Consider the following 22,496-nt stretch of genomic DNA (forward strand, 5'->3'; position numbering starts at 1 on the left):
TAGAGGAGAACTACAGCACATACTGCACGGGACGTGAGGCAGGAGGGCTCCTGAAGTCCGGGGATGAGTTAAGCCCAGGATTCAACTGCACTTACCTCCTTCCTGCATTGGCCTGATGTGCCCTCAATTCAACAAGTCTACTCTTTTGGGGAGTTTTTTCTATGGAACCACCTGTGGGAACTTGTGAAGATATTTTATGGAAGGTAAGACAGATCTACTGCTTGGAAAAATAGAAATGCTAAAAACAATTTAACTTAAACAGCTGTCAGATTCAGTCTGAGCTTGAAAGCCAGAACTGGTGAAGGCAGTAGCTGATAGTCTTGGCCAGAAACAGCTTAAGTTACCCGAGTCCAGTCATGCTGAGAATCTAGCAATCGATCACCTTTAATTAAACACTGCTTTATATACACACGTACATATGTACATCCACATACAGCAGTTAAAGCAAAAAGTAAGTGTCCAATCACTCACTGAAGAAATAGATGTATGTAGCTTTACATTCTTCTAAAGCCAGTCCTTTCTTCGTAGCTTGTACTAGGTCATGCGTGGGTTATAAGAGTACCTTACAGAAGGCACCTGTTATAATAAGTAAGTATTGCACAGATTAAGCAGCTGGAGGCTGGCTCCCAAATACCTCTGTTTAAGCTTCAACTGGAAGCTAGAAATAAAACCACCCTAAAAGACACTGCAACTGTAGCAGCTAAACTAGTGACTTAAAGCAAAACAAACCATCACAACTCATTCTTGACTAAAAAAAAAAAAAGCTAATAATCAAGAGGCCCTAGCATGCTGAATAAGACACTGTCTTAGTGAACATGTCTGATACTGTGTGATACACAAGAATCAACTGTGCAAATACAGATAGGTCCCGCTACCACTGTGCACTTGGTGGGGTCTACCAATTGTGTAATTTTTCCCCTTTGGACGTATACGTGGAGGTGACGTACACGTGAGTCAGTGTTGCACAAAAATGAATTCAAATCCAGTATCGTGCTGTAAATTGTAGGGGCTTCTATACTTTACAGGCCAAAAGAAAAATCTGTTAAGTTCAATGACTAAGCCAGGAGACAGTCAGTCTTACATATGGAACAGAGAAAACTTCTTCCTTCCCACCCTCCACCCTGAATTGGGAAGAAAGTTCATTTGCAGGAGTAACTGTTCTCCCGTCATCCCTGCCACACACCGTAGCCTTCCGGATACAGGGGCAGTCTGACGCTTAGAGTCGTCTTTTTGGTACATGTGGCGTGGGCAACTTGTGCTTGGCTTGACGCAGTGTTTTAGGATGTTTTCTTGATTCTGACTTACCCAATCTAATGTGCTTTTGATTGCAGAAAACTTGCATGATTCAGTCATTAAATGAGAAATCATCCTTAATAGTAATGCTTAATTGTGTGTTGTTTTATTGCTTGTCTAGGGCTTGGCCACTTCTTTAGCGCTGATACTGTCCAGTGTCATCCATTACTGCTGGTTTGTCAGGTGAGGCATCATCCATATCTGCAAAACCAACATTAGATACTTCATCTAAACATACCAGTTCTGTTGAGCTTTAAGGGAACGTGCACGAGCTCTCCCAAACGTGGATGTTGCTATCCTATCACCCACCGCACTAGCTTGTTTACTTCGCTGGTCATGGAGGAAGCGCCTCCATTTCCAGTCACCTGGACAAGTTTTTTGGCCTGTCATGCCGTGCTCCTTTTACAAAAGGTGCTTATAAAAGCAAATAGCGTATACAGACCGGGGCAACACGTAAGAGAAATCCTTCATCAGTGAGGCTTTTCTCAAGAGCCTGACAGCTGCCTTTGGATGGCAGACCCACTTGTTCCCTGGATTTTAGCCAGGGAACAGCGTAGGGAAGCTTGTGTAGTCTGCGCTAGCCGGACTTAGTCCTGCTAGCTCTGCAGCAGCACGGTAGCGCTTTCACAGCTAGCCTCCTATGCGCGATCCACAGACCATTCCTACTTTTTCCCTTGCTTCTCCAACAGAAAAGAAAGCAAACCCTGAGCTGTGGCTGCCAAGGCTTTGTGGGCAAGTCAAAGCAGGAAGAGGGGACAGGAAGCAGCAGTAAAATAAACATTTCCTTGCATTTTGCTGAAGTGCTGCACCCTGGTTATGTATTGATGCATATGCCACTCTTCCTCTCATTATAAAGCAGGGCTGAGCGCTGGTGCTTTCTTACCTGATGAGGGCTTGGGGTACATCCTGTGGAAAAACAAGAGGAAAGCGTAGAAGGTAAAGGCCAAGCCTCCAAAGATCATCCCACAGACCAGGAAACTGTAGCTGCCCTGATCGTGTATAATCTGCAATTGGAGGGGAAAAAAAAAGGGAACAGACATGTCATCATAGCACTCAAATACCTAATTAACATTCAGTAAGAGCTTTACTGTTTGATAGCTCAAGGGTAACGCACTGCTTTTTCCCAGCAGCCGTCCAAAACCAGGACTAAGATTTCTACTTAAAAGTTCCAGTCAGTTTTTGGCATGCCTTGTCTCCACTTACCGATCCCACCAGTAACTGTAGTACCATCTCTCCAATTCCAGCTCCAGTCACTAACACGGTTGTGGCACAGCCTGCAAAGAAATAGTGCAAGCGGTGTTGGCAGGAACAGGTGAAGCAGCCAGCAGGATCAGCCTGTAGCCTCTTTAAACTGCTCTTTCATGGGTCTCTCCGTACCAGATTTAAAAATACTTAATGTATGTTCCCATCTAGGGTTGAGAATGCCTCTTCTAATCTGTGGTAGTACAGAAAGGTAAAAGTTTAAGCCAAAAAAACCCCATCTCCTGTTCTGTCACTTGTCTCTGTTGGCAGAGGTGATGTTGCTTCTTGCTGGAAGGATTTTCATTCTTCTGTATCACTGCCCCAGAGACGGAGGTTGGCCAGCTCTTACAGGAGGTCTCTGCCAAACTCTAGGAGTTTCAGTTCACTGATAATCTGGATGAAGTTTTCAAAACTAGCTCCCTGTAAGCCTCTAAAGCAGACGTTCTTTTGTCAGTCCCCGAGAGCCCTAAAGCTACAGGAAACTAAGAACCAGTCTGAATCCCTGCCTGGAGAAGTTATTAGTACAATGAAGCCGGGATTTGTGCAGTCTGGTTTTCTGACTACAAGCTTGAATAAACACTGCATTCAGAAGCAGATCTTTCTTCCAGGCCTCCTAGGCATCCCTGAAGAGGGAAGGCGTTGCTAGGTGTGATGGCATCTGAGCTCTAGCCTTGAACACCCACCTGCTTTCAAAGTCTGCCAGGCGTGCCCGAATCCCCGCTCACCTTTGTACTGCAGGATGTCCTCAGTGTAGGCAAGCATGCTGGGGAAAGTGCTGCTGAGAAACAGACCCAGAGATGCCGTCCCCACGAACAAGAAGACAACGCTGTAGGAGAAAATCAGGAGCAGGAGGAAGGTTATCAGGACTCCAACCTGTGAACAACACACACGGAGTCAGGAGGAAGGTAAATGCTGAGTTGCAATAGGCTCTAGATTTTTTTTTCTTTTTGTAGAAAATAGTTTGGAGAAGAAAATAAACTATACTGAAAAATGATCACAGTCTCTGAAAAAGTGAAGTAAGTAGCCAAATAAAATCCATCTACCTTTACAGTAAAGGACTTGGTACTTTTTATAACAGGACTTCAAGTGACTATATACAGTTCATCTGTCTCGGCTTCATTAGGTGGAGACTTAAGATCGTATCTGAAAAAATACTTTTTCTCTGCAGCTTTAATACAATAGTACTGCTACTTCCATAATATTTACATGTCTCAATCACTAATAAGTCTTATGCAGCACGTTAAAGAATTAACTCAGTCAATAACCGCTCAGAAACCAGTCACAGCAGTAAAGCCGAAGAGCCAACTAGATTTAAACAAGCTTGCCCTCACCTCTGGCTTGCTGTAGTGTACAAGCAATAGCAAAAACATCCAAGATGCACTAAGTTAGCCATGGCACAGAGGGTCAGCAGAGGGAGCTCTGCAATACCAACGCAAGTTACTTTTTCTTAATTGTTTAGGCCCTGATTATGGGCGTGTGCATGTGCACGAGAGCAATTTGGATTCTAAAGGGACTGAATTCAAACTGCAGTTTGCTATAATGCTGAAGTGACTGCCAAGAGCTGGGGTATCTTACTACATACAGCACTACCAACGAGCAAGCATCGCACAAGGGGTCGATGTTAGTCAAATGAATTTGTGTTTGTGGATGATACTACTACCACTGCCTTTAAGGGGAAGCGAGAAGGCTTCCATTCAAGGCTGGAGGCTATTCCCTCTTCTCTCCAAATATCATCAGCAGCTAAAGTCGTCCTGTCCTCAGGTTTGTTAATAGAGCAATCGTGCAGTTCAGACAAGTGATTAAGCCAGTAGTATGCATCAAGGAGATGCACGGGACTGTTCGTATCAGATGATACCTGAGACAGATCCGCTGACGCTGAGCTTTCCCTGCTCCCATGTAAGTAGTGACTACGTGCCAAAGTAGGAGATTACACTCATTTTTAAAATAATTGCATTTCATTTGGCTGTAGCTATTGGTATCCACGTTCCGTTTTTAAAGTGACAGCAGCAAGGTGCTGAGCAGGCTGCCTCACCTGCCTCCTGTCTGCAAAAGACATTGGCCTAAATCTTCAAGACGTCCCAATGTGAACTGTCACTCCTGTTTTCCCACCACCCTGTTATATATTCTTGGCCTCGCAACATTAAGTGTGAAACTTGCTACCAAAATAACTTCTGGTTTAAATAAATTGTAAATTAACTGCCTTCTCACTTGTTTCTTTTCTTCTTTTTTTTGTAAGAAGTGTAAATGGGAACAACTCCCTCCCTGTTGTCTGTCACATCCTTACATGCATCTTTCTTACATAGCCTTAAAGGACTCCTTCCCCTTTCTTCAAGAGAATGTGTTTTATTAATCAAAGCAACCTCACAGCACATTGGTTTCTTTGACAGCTGCTACAGTCTAAGCAGAGAATTTACTGAACTATCTGCCTTCCCTTTCCCATGGCTGACACGGGCATTAATGTCCCTGTAGATGCCAGAGAAGACAGCGTGCAAAGTAAATAAAGTTGGCAGACACTTTACTAGGGGCTTTCACACATCTAAGGTTAGATTAACCGAGAAGCAAGCTCCGAAAAGCGGTGCATCGAGTTGTAAGTCTTAGCTTCCTCGTGCACCGGAGTCAGCTGCAAACACGCAGAGACAGCGATGCAGAGAAAGGCCTGGTGCAGATCTCCCAGTCCTGCACATCCAACCCAAAACTAGACAACATCTTGGAGGCAAGCGGAAGAAAAACACAATAGAAACAGCCTTACCACATTGATGAAGACCATAGTTGCCGGCTTCATTCGGTAGGACACAGGGATGGAGATGAGCCTGCCCAGGGTGATGAATCCCCAGAAGAGGCTGGGCAGGTAGCCGGCCACTTTATGTACTACGGAGAGAGGCTCTTCCACCGCATAGCTGTAAATGAAGCCCGAGTACTCTCCCTGCGGGGAAGACAAAACAGCGTGTCACATCGATGTGACGACTTACAGGCTTTGCAACTTTAACTTCAACCTGTCCCTCAAACAGTCACAATATCGTGACAGTGCTGGAGAGCCCACTTACGGATTTGTTACCAAATCTCAGTGAACTTTGTTCCCAAGGGTTTGCAGCTGGAGACAGGCTTCCACCAGAATTAGAACACAGGACTTACTTAAGTGTCTTGCCCTTTTAGGAGAGCTTAACAGCATTACTAGGTAAAATGCATGCTAGGCTCCTATCTGTAGAGATGCTCTCCTCCCTAGGGACTGGCTTGTCCTTTTGGAATTGCATACTCTTATACCATATCACATTAAGAACCCAGAGTTGATCATCCTTGAAGATGGAGGCCCTGGAAAGTTCCTGTATCCGACAGCTGCTTTGTGTAACCCCGCTCATCTTTCAGGACCCTATTTAATGCCCTAGTAAGACCCAGCAGTATTTTACCATGAGGGGACTGAGACAAAACTGTTGAAAGAAAAAGAACAGCAACTTGCGAGCCTTCCTCGCCCGGACAGAAGCGCTACACACGGCGAACCCCGTGTGACTGCGCCGGCCAGGGACGTGCCGCTAGGCCACTACAGCGAGACTGCACCATCCCCGCATGCTCTCATCTTGGATTTTGAGGGCTCAGGGGACCCATCAAACAAAGAGCCACCATTTCTTACGAAATAAAATGAAGCTGTTCTTGCCTCTTGGCTGAAGTGAGAAGAGACCTCCACTGCGTACAAGTAGACAACATCACAGCTCTAGCTCTAAACTGGCCAGGTTAGTAGCCGTAGCACTCTAGCTGCAACAACACAGAGCCTAGGAGAAGCCACAAAACCCTCCCAAGAAGCAGGGCACGTATCAGCCTGACTATAATTAGCTTTGAATGAACTACCTGGGGAACCAGACCGCTGCACCGGCAGACCCTCAGGTCCAGCCCACTGCAGGCAGAGGACATGGGCTGGGTTTGGGCTGTTACAAGTGATTTGGAAGGAAGAAAGCCGTATAGCTTTGCTCAGACAAGATCCCTCTATCAGCTGAACTCACCACAATCCCATCAGTCATGAAGAGAACAAGAGCCCCAGTGATGTGGACTGCGAAGTAGGTGTAAGAAGCCCCTCTGAAGTTTTTGCTTTGGCAGCAGCTAAATAAGTCATCATGACCTGGTGAAAAACAATGCAAAGCAAACTTAGCTGGAACGTCCCCCTGGGGCTGGGTGGTTGCCAGCCCGCAATGGGGATTTGTTTTGCGCTCAGCTGCACGTCAGATTCGTAGAGGACCGTGAACAACGTGGAGCACTGCTAACCTCTGCTGGCACAACCTCTTTCTTTACCTACCTCTAAACTTTCAGAAGGAAGACGGGTATGCTTATGGGCTGCTGTCCACAGACGGGGATCCTAGCTCTCCAGGATACTTGCTACTTCTCTAACTGTAGCTGCTTGTGCTCCTCTTCCCATTTAGGAGCTCCGCACTGCTGGCCCCCCTCTTACGGTCAAGCCCATTCGACCACAGCACTCGTGCTCAGAGCCCCTCGTCCTCGGTACCACCACACAGGAGAGTCCTGCCCAGGATAGCTCACATTCCTCAGATAAATGATATTTAACCAAAGAAGCCAACTTTGGGAAAGAGCGATAAACACGCAGCTAGTCTCGCCTCCTCTGAATAGAACACTGGGAGCCACGGCCTGCCAAAGCTGGGGGTCAGGACCCCAGGAATTCCCGACTCTCCCGTCCTCGTGCTCGTATCACACCACTCTGGGACGTGCAAAGGGCTGGTGTTAAGGTAACAGCACCTGGAGTCCTGTGCAGGTGAGACAGTTGCTCCTGCATGGCAAAGATGAAATTCTCACTACTTCTATAGGGAAGGAGGGATTTCGCCAGCACAGACGTGTCTGTCAAAGATCACAGCAGTCAGCATACAGCCTTCCTGCTTCTCTAGGGATTAATCTCAACTGCATTTAAGAGGAAGACGGAGATCTGAAGACCATGAAGCTCCAATGGGTTGTATGAAAATGGGCAGCTGGGCTGAGGAAAGAAACCGTCAGTGCCTCAGCTAAGGGAAATGCTATCAGATGAGCACAACCTTATCAGACACCAGAGAACCCACTCTGTTAGGGACACCTATGATCCTTCCCTGCAGCACCTCACCACATCTCTAACTGCCTCCACCTTCAAGTATTCCCTAAAATTTCCTTTTATTGTTCAGGTAAAGCCACCTCTTCTGTAATAACACTAAATGCTCCTGTGATAACCCTGAAATACGATTACTTCTGAGATTCACTCTTTAGCTGAAGAATTTACTTTGATATGTTTCTCTTGGGTAGCAAAAAACAATGTTACTATTGTCCCCAAAACAGGGTGTAGTCACAAGTTCAAGAGCAAACTATTGCTGGAGCTTAACTTTTCCCCTCAAACAAGGGCGCTGTCCTTATTTCTTTCAGATTTATTAAAAAAAAAATATATATAAAAAAAAAAAATCAGCATTCTGCAGCATGATGACCGCTTTTAAACTGAACAGTCAGCGGAGCCAGCTCAAAACCTGACTGAAAACCAGAAGGAAGCAAAGGGGCACAACTTTCACGTGTGCTTAAACGACCTGGGAGCCCAGGTTTAGTTTTAGGACAGCTTGGAGAAAAGCAGCCCGGAGTCCCAACGGCAGGATACTCATCTCCGTTCAGGGGTTACGATCCCATCTAATTCAAGGGCAATTGGGCACCAAATTGTCTGTTTGGATTGTTTGGGTACTTCTGGATTACATTCATGTGTATGTTTTGGTAAGTCTCCTCCTTAGACAATAGCGATGGATCTCACTTGTTAAACTCAACAGAGACACTCAACAGAGACACTCAGAAATACGGCTTTTTCTCCCCCTGCTCACCCCCCGTTCCTCCAAACCCGTAAGAGAGGTGCCTCCAGCTCACCTCCTGCTGCGTGGGGTCTCTGCACAGCGGCGGAGAGATCGTCCTTCTCCGTGGGCCGCGTTTCCATCGCCAGCTCGTCGGCCGACAGCAGCGGGCGGCTGCTGCTGTTGAAGCACGGCACCATCCGCTCCTTGTAGAGCAAGAAAAACACCGCGATGGGGACCGGCAGCTGGGGAGGAACAGAGAGGGGCAGGTAAGCATGACAAGCCTCGCACAAAATACAGTCCAGTTCCCCAGTCGCAACAGCCTTTTAGGAAGCTGCACTCAGCATCTGCAATGGATGTGCCTGAATTGACCTCCAAGAGCAAGGACAGAGGCTGGCAATGGGGTAAGGAGCCACTGCAGGAGGGACGGAGGCTTGTTAGGGGAGCTAGCAGGGAGGGGGGGAAAAGAAAAAAAAAAAAACCCAATTTGAGAGCAAAGACTCCCTACCTGGAGCACGGCTGGGGCATCCCCTGCCAGTCCCTGTGGGATGTCAGGTGGGCTGGGGACCACTCACCTGGGATGGGGGACAGGGACACTGGAACAGAAGGCACCTAAATACAAACCTCATGAAGAACCGTACCAGCCCTTCAAAACCAAAATGTTCTGGTTTCCAAGCATTTGGCCACTTCTGCCCAAAGAATAAAATAATAAAGTAGCTTTTGCCTGTGGAGAGCAGAACAGTTTTAATGGGAGACCCTCCTGTGGCTGAAATTCTTTGTGAGGGAAGAGCAAGCTGCTCCAAGACCTGCTTTGCCCATCTCCAGCCATTAGCAGAGGTTGCTCAGCATCTCGTAAGAGATGAGCTCGTGGTTCCCAGGCCAACGACGACAGCACCGCTACAGCCGAGCCGCTTCAAACAGCCCCTCAGTACAGCCTCTGCTGAGGGACCTGGGACTGAAGAGCAGCGAGCCTCCAGCCGTTGCCCTCTCGGCTGTCGCCGCCCTAGAGACCCCCCGCACCTCCAGGGATGCGGCTGCACTGGCTGCTGCGCAGGCTCCCAGCACACGACAGTCCCACCACCACCGTTCCCCGCAGTCAGGGCTTTCTGCCTGGTGCTAATGCACACAGGGACCGTGGGCTCGTACCTGCCCACCGGATCCATCACGCGGCAGCCGCAGCGTCAGGCCCCCCGGCACCGTGCTCCCTCACTGCCACGTGCCTGGGGACGAGTCTACTCCCTGCGCACACCCACGACTCGGTGGTGCCTCCAAGCCCAGAGGGACTTGCTCTTTTTTTTTGGAGAGAAAACAGAGGGAAGCAAATGAAGCTGGGTCTGCCCCTCGCCAGCCCTCCCTTCTCCTCCCGCCGCAACCAAGTGGTGTTTGTTCTGCAACAAACTGGGGGAGAAAGCCAGGAAATCCTAAGTGACAGCTCGCTCTCCAGCCGCCGAACGCTTGTTTTCTACATGTCTGTGAGCAAGTGTGAGCTCTAGCTCCAAATTTCCTGCCTTTTGTTGGCTCGTGGCACAATTTAAATGTATGGAGAATTCCCCCCCCGCCGCCTCTCTTGCCTGAATTAATTTATGAGGACTTCATTGTTCTGGGAACAATGGGAATAGGAACAGTTAGTTCAGTCCCATGGAAGAAAAACGCATTTGCTTGATAGTTCTAATCCTTCCGGAGGTCAGGACCAGATTTTATTCTTCTAAATTGCAGATTTTGCAAAAAAAAAAAAAAACAAAACCCACACAGAGGGACTGGCCGTACAGATAACGTCTCTGGGCACTTCCAGCCTTAAGGAGCACTCAGTGCCTACGCAGAAAGAGGGCCCCAGCTCTGGACTCTCCTGATTCCCAGTTAAACGGTAGGCATGTCCCTGCTCCTCAGATCCTCATCTCCAAAGCAAGCAGGTCCCTTTCGCTTTATCCAGACTGCACCATCCTGAGGCTGGCAGTGCTTTGAGTGTATGTACGAGTGCTCTGACCCCATCAGCCATGAGCTGCTCGCCAGCGCTGGCCGTTTCTGGTAGGAAATGCCCAGAAGCCATAGACTCACCCGCAGTCAAGCACACCCTCGCCCGTGGAGTGCCACCGCACCAAGGCAAGCTCAGGAAAGTGGGGAAAAGCAAAGGATCAAGCTCAAGAGAAAGCAGGTTCCCAGGGCTCCATCCTGAGCCAGCCCTGTCTCCTGCACACCGGCTGGCAAATCGCCTTGGGGACGGTCACCTGCGGCCACCTGGCCCACAGGAGGGGCCGGCCATAAATCCGGGGTGTGTTCAAGGGACGGAGCATCCACAAAAGCAGTTCAGTTATTACACGGGCAGATGGAGAGGAGCAAATGGAGCCGAACACCAGAGCCTTGCCAGGGCATGTTTCACCAAGCAAAGGGACAAATGCATCCTGGAGGAGCAGCCTACCCCGACCACAGGACAAGGATAGCTCGAGGACTGTCCACCGTGCTCGAGCACGGCCACCACCACGAGCTGCTGGGCGGGCGCTGAGCCCCTCTCCCCGTCCGCAGTTCCCACGTGCCCCAACTGGAGAGGTCGGATGATGATGATGAGCCTCGCTGGCCCCTGGAGCCAGGACACGTGCCAAGACACACAGGGGCAGGGCCACCCTGCTTATGACAGGATCTTGCTGCTCAGCTCTTACAGCAGCTCCAGGTTTCTTGGGGCCGACACATCGGCTGCCTGGGCCACTGGCACGAGGCAGAGAGCTATCAGAGCCTTCCCACCCTGCAGGGAGCCCAAACAGCGAGAACCAGAGATGAGCCGCAGCCCCTAAAATAAGGACGCTGGTCCTCAAAGCACCGCCCTGCCCCGCAGAGTCGACGGTGCCCTGCACCGTCCCCAACCACACCAAGCCGGACACCTCCAGTCCCCATCTCTGACCAGCCCTCCCTCTTGAGCAGGCAGAGATTGTGGCGCGATGGCCATTTGCTCATGGGCTTTTCTTCCCAGGGCAACTCTGCTTCGCCTTTTTCGGTGGAAGGCTTTCCTTTTTTTTTGGGGGGGGAGAGGGGTGTCTGAGCACCCCGCTGGGAGCCTGCACGGGCTGAAGTGCAAAGCGGGCAGCAAGAGCCCCGCTGCCTGGACCCGGCGCTCCGGCTCTGCTCGCCGAATCGCTGGGGATGTTCCCCTCCCCCTGGCAGCTTTTAACTATTTATTATAAACTCAACAAGTTGCTGCATCACGCAGTTAAGCGTGGGTATAATCCAGGCTCCTTCCCTCCAGTTTCTATTTCGGTCTCTCCCCCCAGGAGCACGGGACTGTTCCCTGCTATTGCATCCAGGCTACTTTTAAGCAACCTAAGCACAATGGAGTGTCCCGCGCTTCCCCTGGGAAACCACCTTCCGGATAAACACATCCCTCTCGGAGGAACATTTTCCTGATTTCCAGCCCCTTGGAACGGGCTGGATGATGAAATTTCCGTTCTGTGGGAAACTGAATTTTAAAATATGTTTTTGTTCCAAATCTGGACGAAAAGCCAAAATTTTCTCTTAGAATGAAAAATTTTGGCTGGGAGTCATCCAAGCACTTCATTTTGATAATGTTGAACCACTTAATTCTACTAAAGCAAAAACATTTTGCTTCAATAACATCGAAACAACTATTCTGTCAGCTTTACACATTGCATTTATGCCAAAGTCAAATTGAGACATTTCCACTTTAAACAAAGCAAGAAATTGAAATGAATCATTTCAGCTTGTGTCTTGTCAGAATACACACAGCCCTGCGAAAACTGGGATGGGATTGTGTTTTTGACCATTTTATAACGAAGCTGCTGGTCCTGGTTTCCATTTCTATAGCTTACTCATTCCATCCACTTCCCTGGGGCTTTAAATACCAATTACCATCATCTTTCTCTGACGTTGACACCTTAAAGAAGGGTCAGCAGTTTTGGAGCTGGGCTGCTCTCAGTATCTCCAGCCAGTGGGTTGGGTAATTTAGTTTAAACAAGGAATCAAGTCAGCTCCCTCAGCGAGGGTTTGGGAAAGACAATAACAGCTCGGCTTTGGCAAGGGGACACCACGCTCAAGAGCTGTGTGTGCGGCATACGTCCGACTCCCCGCTCCTCTTATGTTTGTTACCTAACCCTCATCCCCAAAACACCATCAGTCTCCCAGCACCCCAGAACTCCCTGCCGTAATGGGGATCCCAAAATGTCCATGGGACACCGCTAGGAACAGAGAGGGGTCTGGCAACCACCCTCCCATCAGTGCTCCAGGTATCAGACACATCGTCGTATTCAAAGCAGATATTAAACGCTGCCTTCAGAACTAAATTAGTTTGCTGGGGATTGACTGGCAAAATAGATAACGCTCCGGTGTAATTAAAAGCACATTTCCCATGGCATGCGCAGAGTCAGAGGTAATTAAAGCTGGCTTCTCCTAGGCAGAGAGCATTCTTTTTGGTGCTTTTGCAAAGAAACTCATTACAGCACCTGCCCAGCTATTTTGGTTGCCTGTTCTTCTCCTCGCATCAGCGAGCTGTGCGGGCCTCGGTCTAATGAAAGTCCCTGGATTAGGTTCACTGGGGTATGTTTTAGTTATTCAGCAAATGGGAAGACCAAGAGCACAAAGAAACATGGTCCCTTTGCCTAGCGCAGGTGGAGTGGTGGAAGATGAAGGGCTGCTCGTTGGCCCGGGACAGGGAGAAGGACCACCATCGCACCCTTATATTTTGGCAGAAGGGCAACGGCTAAACTTGCACAGGGCAGGTACCGGGGCTGCAGGGCAGACAGGCAGGGAGAGGTCCTTCTGGCAGGATCACCCCTCATTTCTACTACAGGTCGTCTCCAGGTGAGTGAAATGGGCACCAGCTTGGCGGTCCCTGCCCTGGCACGCTCATCATAAACAGACACCAGAGCACCTTATGGCAAGGGCTACACAGGCCTGGTCTGGTCACAGAGGGGACCCCGAGACCCCTGCCAGCAGGAATTCCCAGGCACGCAGCATAACCGGGCACCCTACAGGCACTCAAAAGCAGAGCTGCCCTCGGCATCAATCCCAGCACCAACAGCACCACTCGACAGGGCCGATGCTCGCTGCAACAACGCGCTCCACTCTTATCACTCCAAATCTACACAGACAGTTACACACACGCTCGCAGGGCTCCCGCCACCAGGGAAATGACAGTGGCAGCTTAGCTAGCTCTGCTGCAGAGGGACGGGCGCGACGATGGCCACAGCCCTGCGAGGCTGTGCAAGGGACCAGCTGTATTTAGCCAAGCTGGTATTCGGGTATTAACTGGGGGGTAAGGAATAGGGCTACATTTCAAAGAGAGCCCACAGCCTGCAGGTGAGAGCACCTTGCTGGAGATCAGCTTTGGGACTGAGCAGGGCAGAGAAAGAGGACAGGCACTAAATGCCATCTCTCTCACAAGGGAAGGGCCACAGGGCTTTTACATCTGCTGCCAATCACCAGGGAAACGTTAACAAATAGGCAGAGACGCCCCAATCAAGCTTTCAGCCCCAGTAACTCAGTTCATCGATGGGCACTTTCCCATGAATAAAGATGCTGCAAATCACCCTCCCGCCAAGCCATCCCCATGTCACCAAGCTCCTCCCCAGACCGACCACGGAGGAAGACCTTGCAGCTCTGAGTGTAGTTAACTGGTATAACTCCTGCCCAGGGTGATGCTGGAGGTACAACCTGCTCCCAGAGAGATCAGACAAATCCCGCAGGACGGTTCATCGACCCTATCACATCTGATGGCGCAGTCCCCACTGGTTCAGCTTCGCAGAGTCCTGCCCTCCTGCCCCAGGCACCTGCTCCTGGCTGGGAAACCGGGCACTTGGCAAAAAACGAACCTTTGCTGTGGACCAGCACAACCATCCTCACGCCTCCTTCCGCCACTGGGACCACCTAACAGGTGCCAACACCCCCCCAAACACCCCAGCCACCTGCAAAGCCGAGAAGCTAAGATGTCCCCAGCAACAGCTTGGACCGCTCCGGCTGCAGCACTTACATTGATGAGCGCCATGATCCAGAAGGCGTAGGAGACGCGTGTGACCACCATGCCTTTCATCGGCAGGTCGTAATGAGACAGGTTGCCTGGATGGTGCGGGACCAGGGACTTGCGGATGTGAGGGAGGTTGCTGGAGGCATTGGCCGTGGAGTTTGAGAGGATGCAGTTGGTGTCCGAGAGGAAGGGGTCAGCTATCAGTGGGCTTAGCAGCGCTCCAAAGCCCACGAAGAAATGAAGGGCCTGCAAGAGATGAGACACGCAGGTAGAGCAGGGGGGTTTACTGCTCTTCTCTGAGGGGAGGCTGGCCGAGCCCCTCACTCCTCTTCCTCAGAGGAGGAAGCACAGCTAGAGGGGAGACATGGGCTCCATGCTCACCTGCAGGAAGATGGCCGAGTCCTTCTGGTAGATCTTCACCAGCTGCATGTTGGAGATGGTGTCGATGCAACCCATGGCCAGTCCCGCCACAGCCATGACCACAGCCAGGACCACCACATTGTGGCACAGAGGGATGATGGCAAAGACCAAGGAGATTGCCAGTGACGAGGCAAAGAGTGCAAACAAGGACTGAGCCAACCTGAGACAGGGAAAGAGGAAAGACAGGACAGAATTACTACCATGAGAGCAGCATCCACAACACAGCCCTGCCTCCCGTTTTCAGCCCCGGGTCAGTCAGTGGCATAGGTATTAGCAGGAGATGCACCCACAGGCTGTAGCTCCAACTGATGCAGCTCCAGCACGTGCTCTTCTGACAAGGCAAGGGAGATGCTACACACCCTGCACCCCCATGCCTCCACGTCACAGCCATAGCCAGCCTAGGGCACTGCCATCTCCTGCGTGGGGGGTGATGCCTTGAAGAGGCAGATCTTCCACCCAGCTTTCGTGGAGAAGAGTAACCATCCCTTCAAACCCGTGTTCTGCACATTTCAAGGCAGAACAAGGCCTGAGAACATTCCCTTGTCAACTGGGCAGATCTGGGAATGGAAAGGGATACGGGTACATGCAGGCAAGGCCACATCGTGACTTTTGAGCAGCTCCAGGGCATTTCTCATGCAGGGCTGTATCGCACGAGCAGGCTGAGCAGGCAGGAGAGCTGCTGGACAATACCAGTTCCCAGCAGGGAGAGAGCTGCTGGCATCCACATCATGGTGTCATCCCGGACCTGCCTGCACGTGCTGTCCTGCCTCACAGGGAGCACTGGGGAGCTGCTGCAGTTCCCCTTCCATGCTCTGTTCTGGCAGCATAGTCCCTTCCCCCAGCACGACGGGGCGGGATGCAGCACTGCTGCCGTTCCCGGTGCAGGCAGCCACTTCCCAACCCACGCGGTCCATCGGAGAAGCCCAAGGGGATGTGTGTGGTAGAGGTAAAGCTGGTGCGTTACATCTCGAGTCTGGCAGCAGCGCAGGCAGGCCTTCCTGGCTGAGCGGGGAGGCTGCTCTCGGTGTGAGCCGGGCGCTAGCCAGCTCGCTGGAGAACGGCGCCCAGGCTGGCACCGCGCTGCTCCGGCGCTGCCAAGTCGAAAGGCAGGAAGGAAGGAAGGAAACAGGGACCAGACAGCGAAGCACTGAAACTAGCAGAAAGACGGGACTATAAAGTCGCAGCAGAGAGTAAGTAGCACAGGCGCGTCCCCTCCCCACCCTGGGCTCCCAAACCCTGGTAGAAGCCCATTGCAACGGCCAGCAGCTTGCTACAGTGAGTTGCTAATTAGCAATTGGGGTCTGCTGCCGGGGGATGTGGGGCACAGCCGTCTGCCCACAGCAAAGGACTGGCGATGCACAGGTATGTCCCTAGTATGGACATGCAACCAGCAAGCAAAATGCCTACGGCTGGCTCCTGCAGGCTGTCTGCGCCCCGCATCTGCTTCACGCTCTGCCCGAAGAGGGAGGGGAAGGCTACGAGGAGGCACAGGCTGGAGCTGCAGCAGAGAGCCTCTGCGGCTGCCAGGCACCACGCTACCAGCCCTCCTGCCCTGACTGCTCGTCCAGAACGGCCCGGCCTTGGGCATGTCACTGTGTTTCTGCGTGGCCCTCATTCATCTGCAAACCCAGAGTGATTTGGCCTTCCACATCCTGCTTGTTGCTTACACTGCACTCCAACAACACCGGGGAGAAAAACGGGCCAAGGACACGTCACCTTTATTCTCCTGGCCAGTGGCACAAACCTGGCTGTACCAGCGCCTCGGTGTGCTCCCATCTCCCAGCCCAGCCTCGCTCACCCATCAGCCGGACCACGTTGGAGGAGCCAATGCCTTGTAAAGCCGTAACTACTGATCTTCCTCTGACAGCAACATGGGGAGCCAGCGTGGGATTTGGGGGGGGGGGGGGGAAAAGGGAGCAAAGCGAGATGTGCACAGTCACGGCAGGAAAAACAACTAGCTAATGAGAGAGAAGCAGCTTCAAGCCTGGAGAGACGAGGCAGCACTCTCCAGGGTACAGCAGGAGCCCAGCAGGAGGGAGAGAGGCAGAGGCACCAGGAGCTGGCGAATCCGAGGCCGGGAGCGATGGGGAAACACACACCAAGACATCCCAGAAACGCCTCTTCTCTTCTGCAGCCCTAGCAAAACAACCACAGCACCGCTTGTGCTTGGCTAGGGAGCACGTTCATTACTAGAGTTAAACATTAATTGCAGATAATGTTATGTTCTTAAAAAGCATTAAAAAGATCACCTCACTTTTCCCCAGTGAGCAAAAATTCCTGCCTCCAGCCATAAGATGTTAATAACACAATTGCACCCCCCCTGCAAACACCAGCAGCCCACAGCCCAGGGTGGCACGCAGCCCTGCTGCCCCCTTCCCTGGCTCTGGCATTAGGGGGGACCAAGAAATTGCTGGCCTCCCGTGCCAGATCCCCAAGATGTAGTCGAAGGACACCGCTCAGCACCCAGGGAGGCACCGAACAACCAGCTGGGGGATTTCTTTAGAAACAAACCTCTTTGAAAGCATCCCTAAATGAGGTACCCCGTGACTTTCAGAGGGGGTCTGAGCCCTGTGTCGTGATGATGCAAAACCAATGCACCCCTCCAAAGGGCTTAAAAAGCCACCCTGCTGTAATGCCATGATCCGGTTTCTGACATCGCTGCCCTCCCCATCACTAACCGGTCCCCGGCTGAGTGGATGCACAGCACAGCTCTGCACCAGCTGCTGCTGTCCCCAGGGCAGGCTCCGCTTCAGTGTATGAAACAAGTCTTGTAATGCCACGGACTCTGTTTCAGGAGCACCCAGTGCACGTCCCGGCTCCGTCATAAGGCTTGAGGGAAGGTCTGCAGCTCCCCCCCAAAACGTTTAGGTTGATCTCCTCTATAGGATTAGGGCAGCTAATGCTATCCTGTAGTCACAGCCAGCAAAGCTTCCCCTCTCCTTCCCACAGAGCGTATATAAACCCCCACCTCGGTGTTCCTGTTGCAGCAGGCACTCTTCAACTTCAAGGATGCTTTTCCCCACCCCAGGGAGCATTTTCTAAGTCCCTCACATCAAGAAGAAAGATGACAATCAGGCTAATTCCAACTTGCAAAACTGGTAATTAAAAACCCAAAGCCCTAAGGAGATGAGGTGAGGACACGGAGGAAGAAGAGGGCATGGATTATCCCACATCTGCCTTCAGGTACCCTTGTCTCCAGCGGGAAGCACCAGCCAGGCTTGGGGAGCATTGCCTCCTCCCCCGAGGAGCTCGTGCTCGAATCACTGTGCTCTCTGCTCTCTCAGCAACAAAAGGCTTTACCTTCCTTTGTGGTGAGAAGAGTCCTCTGCACCAGCCACAGGCTTGAACAGAAACCTTCAGAAGATGGGAGTCTGAAGGGCAAGGAGGGAACAGGGTCATCCACTCAGCTGACGTGCTGTGACGCGCACAGGTGACCGGGAGTAAGAATGAAAGAAGGGTCCCATCTCATCAGCCCTCCAGGTCCTGCTGTGGATCACTCCTTCGAGCAGAGCCTGCTCAGGGCTCCAACACAGCCACAGACCTACCAGCCCCCTCCTCTCCTCTGCTAACACCAGCGGGACTAGCTCAGGGCTGACCCGAACGCTGGGAGCAAAAGCGAAAAATATAGAAGGACACCAAAATGCAGTTTGTGAATGAAGGAAAAAAAAAAAAAAAAAGCAAACTGGGGCACGGGCTCTCAGTTACGCTGGTGCTTCTGTCACAAATGCATGTAGCACAGCAGCACAGAGGGAGTGTGAGTTTAACTTCACAAGCAAGCTTAAAATCCAACAAAATGGGAAAGGAAAAGGGGAAGGCAAGGGAAGCAAGAGGGAGAGCGGCGGGGGATGCAGGTGCACAGAGCTCACCCCTGGAGTTTGCAGTGCCAGGCGCTCAGGGATGGATTTACCAAAGAGCTCACCTCCCAACTTGGGTTTCTGAGTCTAGGCAGGGTTTCAAGTCCTCTCAGCACTCCCACCCCAACGCTGCGGGCTGGATTTGCAGTCTCACGACGTGTCAGGCACCTCTGAAAATCTAGCCCAGGTAATACCAGAAAACAAGAGTCTTCGGTGTGCTTCACGCAAAGGTGCACAGGGCTCCCTACAAAGGGCATCAGCTGCTGCCAGGGCTGTCTTTGCTCGAGGAACCTCTACCAACACCGCGGCAGCACTGGGGTTTGAGCCAGGGCACGCACTCCACCTAAACCCCAACCCCACTCATGCAAACACCCTGTAAAAAACTGTATTCTCCTGAAGCAGAGCTTGTAATTACAACCCAGCAAACCTCAGGCATGAGTTACCAGAGAGCAGCAGCCTGTTGTGAACCTGAGCGAGAGCTTAAACAACGCGCCTTGCAGCTACGTGGGGAGCTGCTCTTCCTACAGCTCTGGCTTTGCGCCTCCCGACAAGCCAGGGAAGGGACCACGCAGCAAACCCGGGTCTCCAAGTGCAGCGCACCGCAGGCAACAATTGCATTTCTACATCACTCGGAGAAACTTGCAATGGCAAACTTTCTTCTTCCTTGAAATCTCGCAGGAGAGGGAATTCTGGAGCTAGTTCTGGCAGTCCAGGCTCGTGCTGAGTTACAGAAGGGACAGATGCCATCATTATGCTCTGTCCTCCCAGTGCTCCAGGACTCCAGCTGGGCCAAGAGAGCAGAGACTATGACCCAGCATTCAGCAACTTCTCTGGTGAGAGGAACCAAACCATTATTTAGGTCCCACCACCCACTTCTGCCGCAGAATCCAGTAACAACACTGCTTTCCCTCATGAGTCCATCATTCAGAGCAGACAGCTCAGACCAATACATATTTCAATCGAAAGCAAGCAACAAAGTCTATGCTCCTCAGGCATTAGAAATTAAATGCAGCTTGCAGCCAGACCTTGGCTCGGCTGGCTTGCAGGCAGGCGACGCTTTGGGATGCTCTACCAGCAGCTACCCATCTCCTAACTGGAAAAGACGACCTGTCCAGTGCTCCTCCCTGCCCAGCACCAGAGCCAGCATAATTTGATTTATAAACCTGCAGCATGGCCCAGAAGTAGAAATCCTTAGGACAGCTCAATCTGTCCGTCCCTGAAGAGGGGATAGTACAGGAGCTCTCCGAGTCTGAACGGTTAATGTTCTCATCCAAACCCACACTTGTACGCTGCACCGCTCCAAGTAACTCACAACGCTCGCAAGCTGCAACTATCCAAAACATGCCCTCCTGCCCGTCAGGGCTGCCGCTCCTCAGTGGGGCTCGCAGACACTTTGCAAAAGCCCGCTGCTCCAAGAGGCTGCGATCACAAACGCATCCTGGTTTGTAACCACAGCGACCAACAAACACGCTCTTTGCCCCAACGTGCTGCTGCAGAGTTAAAAGTTTGGGAGTCTCTGAGCACGAAACCCCAAACGGGTCTGCGTAACCCGCCGGCCAAGGGCAGGAGCTCTGGGTAGGAAGCTGACAGCAGGAAACAATTCCGCATTTTCCTTCGCTGCTCCTTCAAACATATGCGAAGCAGACTGGGGGCTGGCGAAGGCGCTGCCTGCTGACCCAGCAGTCTCGGATCCGTGTCAGACCCAGGGCAAGGTTCCCACGTGCCATCCCCATCCCCGTGCACCCCACCTCGCACCTCCTCTCCCGGCACAGCCCGACAGAGAGCAGCTCCTGCTGCTCCATGAAGCCTTTGGGCTCTGTCCAGACAGGGGGACCGGGACAGTTCAATGTACCAGGATGGCAATTTAACAGGTGCTCTAATGCCGTCTTCAGGAGCCAACGCTCTCCACAATTCACAAGACAAGAGTTTAACAAAACGTGTTTAAATGGGCATTTTAAAGCAACGAAGGATTCATGCAAAATTCTCTCATATAAATATTAAACATGTATATTATGTATATGCTAAACATATACATATATATGACATGTATATCAGAGACACACATGGAGCTGACACATTACATCACTGCCTGAAGAATTAGTGACAATGTAAATAATCAGCTGATTCTCAGCAGAGCATAGCTGTCATCAAGCCTCAAATCAAAAACCCGTTTGGCGATCTTTAGGGTTGAGCCTTCGTGTATGATTTATTTGAAACACATCCTAGACAGAAGGCTCAGTGCAAATATCTGTTCGGCTGCACCAGGGTTTCTCGCTGGCCCATGAAGTCCACTGCCGTCCCCGGCCACCCCGCACGGCTGAGGCACTGCCTCTGCCCTCGTCCCCCGCAGCAGCAAGACCGCGAGGACCGCTCACATCTCGCCTCGTGTTTGCCCAAACTCCCGAGGAGCACGACAATGCCTCGATTTCCGACACCGAGGTTATTAAAACAGGCTTCCAATAATATTTTTGTGATAAACAATCAGGTTAAGGAAAACACCCTCCAGGAAGTCCTGGCTGTAACTTCACGCTACGGCTATCTCTGTCCTGAGCTCCAGGGGAACTGGCAGCTTCTATCCAGGGTACGAAACCGTGCAGAAGAGGAGAGCAGCAGCCCGCAGAGTGGCTCCCGCCCCGCACCTCCCGGGAAGCCCCCTCCCTCGGGCGAGAGGGCTGCGGACCCTCCGGGACGCGCACGGAGCGCTCCGCTCGGGCAGGGTTTTCCCACGCGGACCGCAGCATCCCAGCTCAGCCACGCAAACCCGGTGGGAGAACGCGGGAGGGGGGCGAAGCGCGGGGCGGGGGTGCGGGGGTGGCTGGCGCTGCCCGCCCCCGGCCCGGGAGGAAAGCGGGGGGCTGCGGAGAGCTAAGCCCACCCGCGGGAGGTGCGATGAGTTCGCCAGGCGCCTTACGTCCTCTTGAAGACCCCTCCGAGGCAGCTGCCGAGCAGGAGGCAGAACTGCTGGGAGAAGAAGACCCAAGTGATCTGGGAGAGGGAGCTCTGGGTCTGGCAGCGCAGGTCCAGCAGCGTGGGCCCCAGGAAGGCGATGCAGAGGCCGAAGCTGAAGAAGACGCTCCAGTAGGTGAGGGTGGGCTGCAGGTTCCTCCGGAACCGCGCCGACACCCGCTCGTCCCACCACATCCTCGGCGGCGGCGCGGGGCGGCCACGGCGATGCGGCTCCCGCGCCGCCCGGCCCCGCTCGCTGCCCCGGCCCCGGCCCCGGCCCCGCCGCCGCCCCGCTCCTCCTTTGCAGGATGTGGCTCCGGAGCCCGCGGCGCCGCGCCGGGCGCTGGCTCCGCCTCCGGGGCCGGGGGCCGCCGCCGCCGCCTCCCGGGGCCGGGGCTACGCGGGGCGGTGCGGAGCGGGGCCGGGGCGGAGCCCCGCTCCGTCCCCCGAAGCCGCCCCGGCGGACCCCGCTCCGCCTGAGGCAGCCGCGCTCCAGCGCATCCCTCCGGGGGCCGAAAGGAGCCCGAGCGCCTCCCCCCCCCCCCCCAGTATCCCCGCGGGGTTCGCATCGTCTTGCCGAAAGTGGGGCAGCCCCCGGCCGCGACCCCGCTGCGCGGTCCACACCTCACGGCACAAATGACACTAAACTACGGCCACAGCAGCGAGCCTGATGCAACAGAGAGCACAGCCAAGCATGGAAGCCCCGAAATCCCCCTTCCCTGCTGCTGACCGTCTCTGCGGTCTCCAAACCCGTAAATAGGTGCAACCGTTCCAGACAAATGCAATTAAAGTTGCCCCTTCTCTGGACGAGAAGCACAAGATGGCTTGGGGAGGGGGGGGGATGCGTGTTTTAAAGTCGGAGCGGTTGATGCTTACACAAAAGGTCTCCTCTAGAGGATGGATTTATAAATATTTCACCTACTTTAGCTAGGAAAGACTAGCAATTTTTAGAACACTCTTTCCAGGCAAACCAGAATCGATGGAGCT

At 52.4% G+C, this 22,496-nt stretch overlaps 1 protein-coding gene across 1 annotated transcript; it reads right to left on the reverse strand.

Annotated features, from left to right (window-relative positions):
• Positions 1–360: 360 nt before the first annotated feature.
• Positions 361–21,758, reverse strand: SLC60A1 (solute carrier family 60 member 1). The gene is made up of 10 exons (XM_076357933.1): positions 21,475–21,758; positions 14,671–14,869; positions 14,296–14,535; positions 8,401–8,569; positions 6,528–6,643; positions 5,285–5,458; positions 3,261–3,408; positions 2,497–2,567; positions 2,177–2,297; positions 361–1,494 (listed from the first exon to the last, which is right to left on the reverse strand). Exons 1-10 carry the CDS (start codon positions 21,702–21,704, stop codon positions 1,430–1,432), a joined length of 1,533 nt encoding a protein of 510 aa, XP_076214048.1. The 5' UTR covers positions 21,705–21,758; the 3' UTR covers positions 361–1,429.
• Positions 21,759–22,496: the final 738 nt, after the last annotated feature.

Source organism: Aptenodytes patagonicus, chromosome 22 (assembly GCF_965638725.1).
Source record: "Aptenodytes patagonicus chromosome 22, bAptPat1.pri.cur, whole genome shotgun sequence".
NCBI classification, from domain to species: Eukaryota; Metazoa; Chordata; class Aves; order Sphenisciformes; family Spheniscidae; genus Aptenodytes; species Aptenodytes patagonicus.

Coding starts and splice junctions, on each gene's coding strand:
- SLC60A1 (XM_076357933.1), bottom strand. CDS start 21,704: ATGTGGTGGGACGAGCGGGTGTCGGCGCGGTTCCGGAGGAACCTGCAG. Junction 14,536..14,670: donor ACTCGGCCATCTTCCTGCAG/GTGAGCATGGAG, acceptor CATCTCTTGCAG/GCCCTTCATTTCTTCGTGGG. Junction 3,409..5,284: donor CTATGGTCTTCATCAATGTG/GTAAGGCTGTTT, acceptor TGTTGTTCACAG/GTTGGAGTCCTGATAACCTT.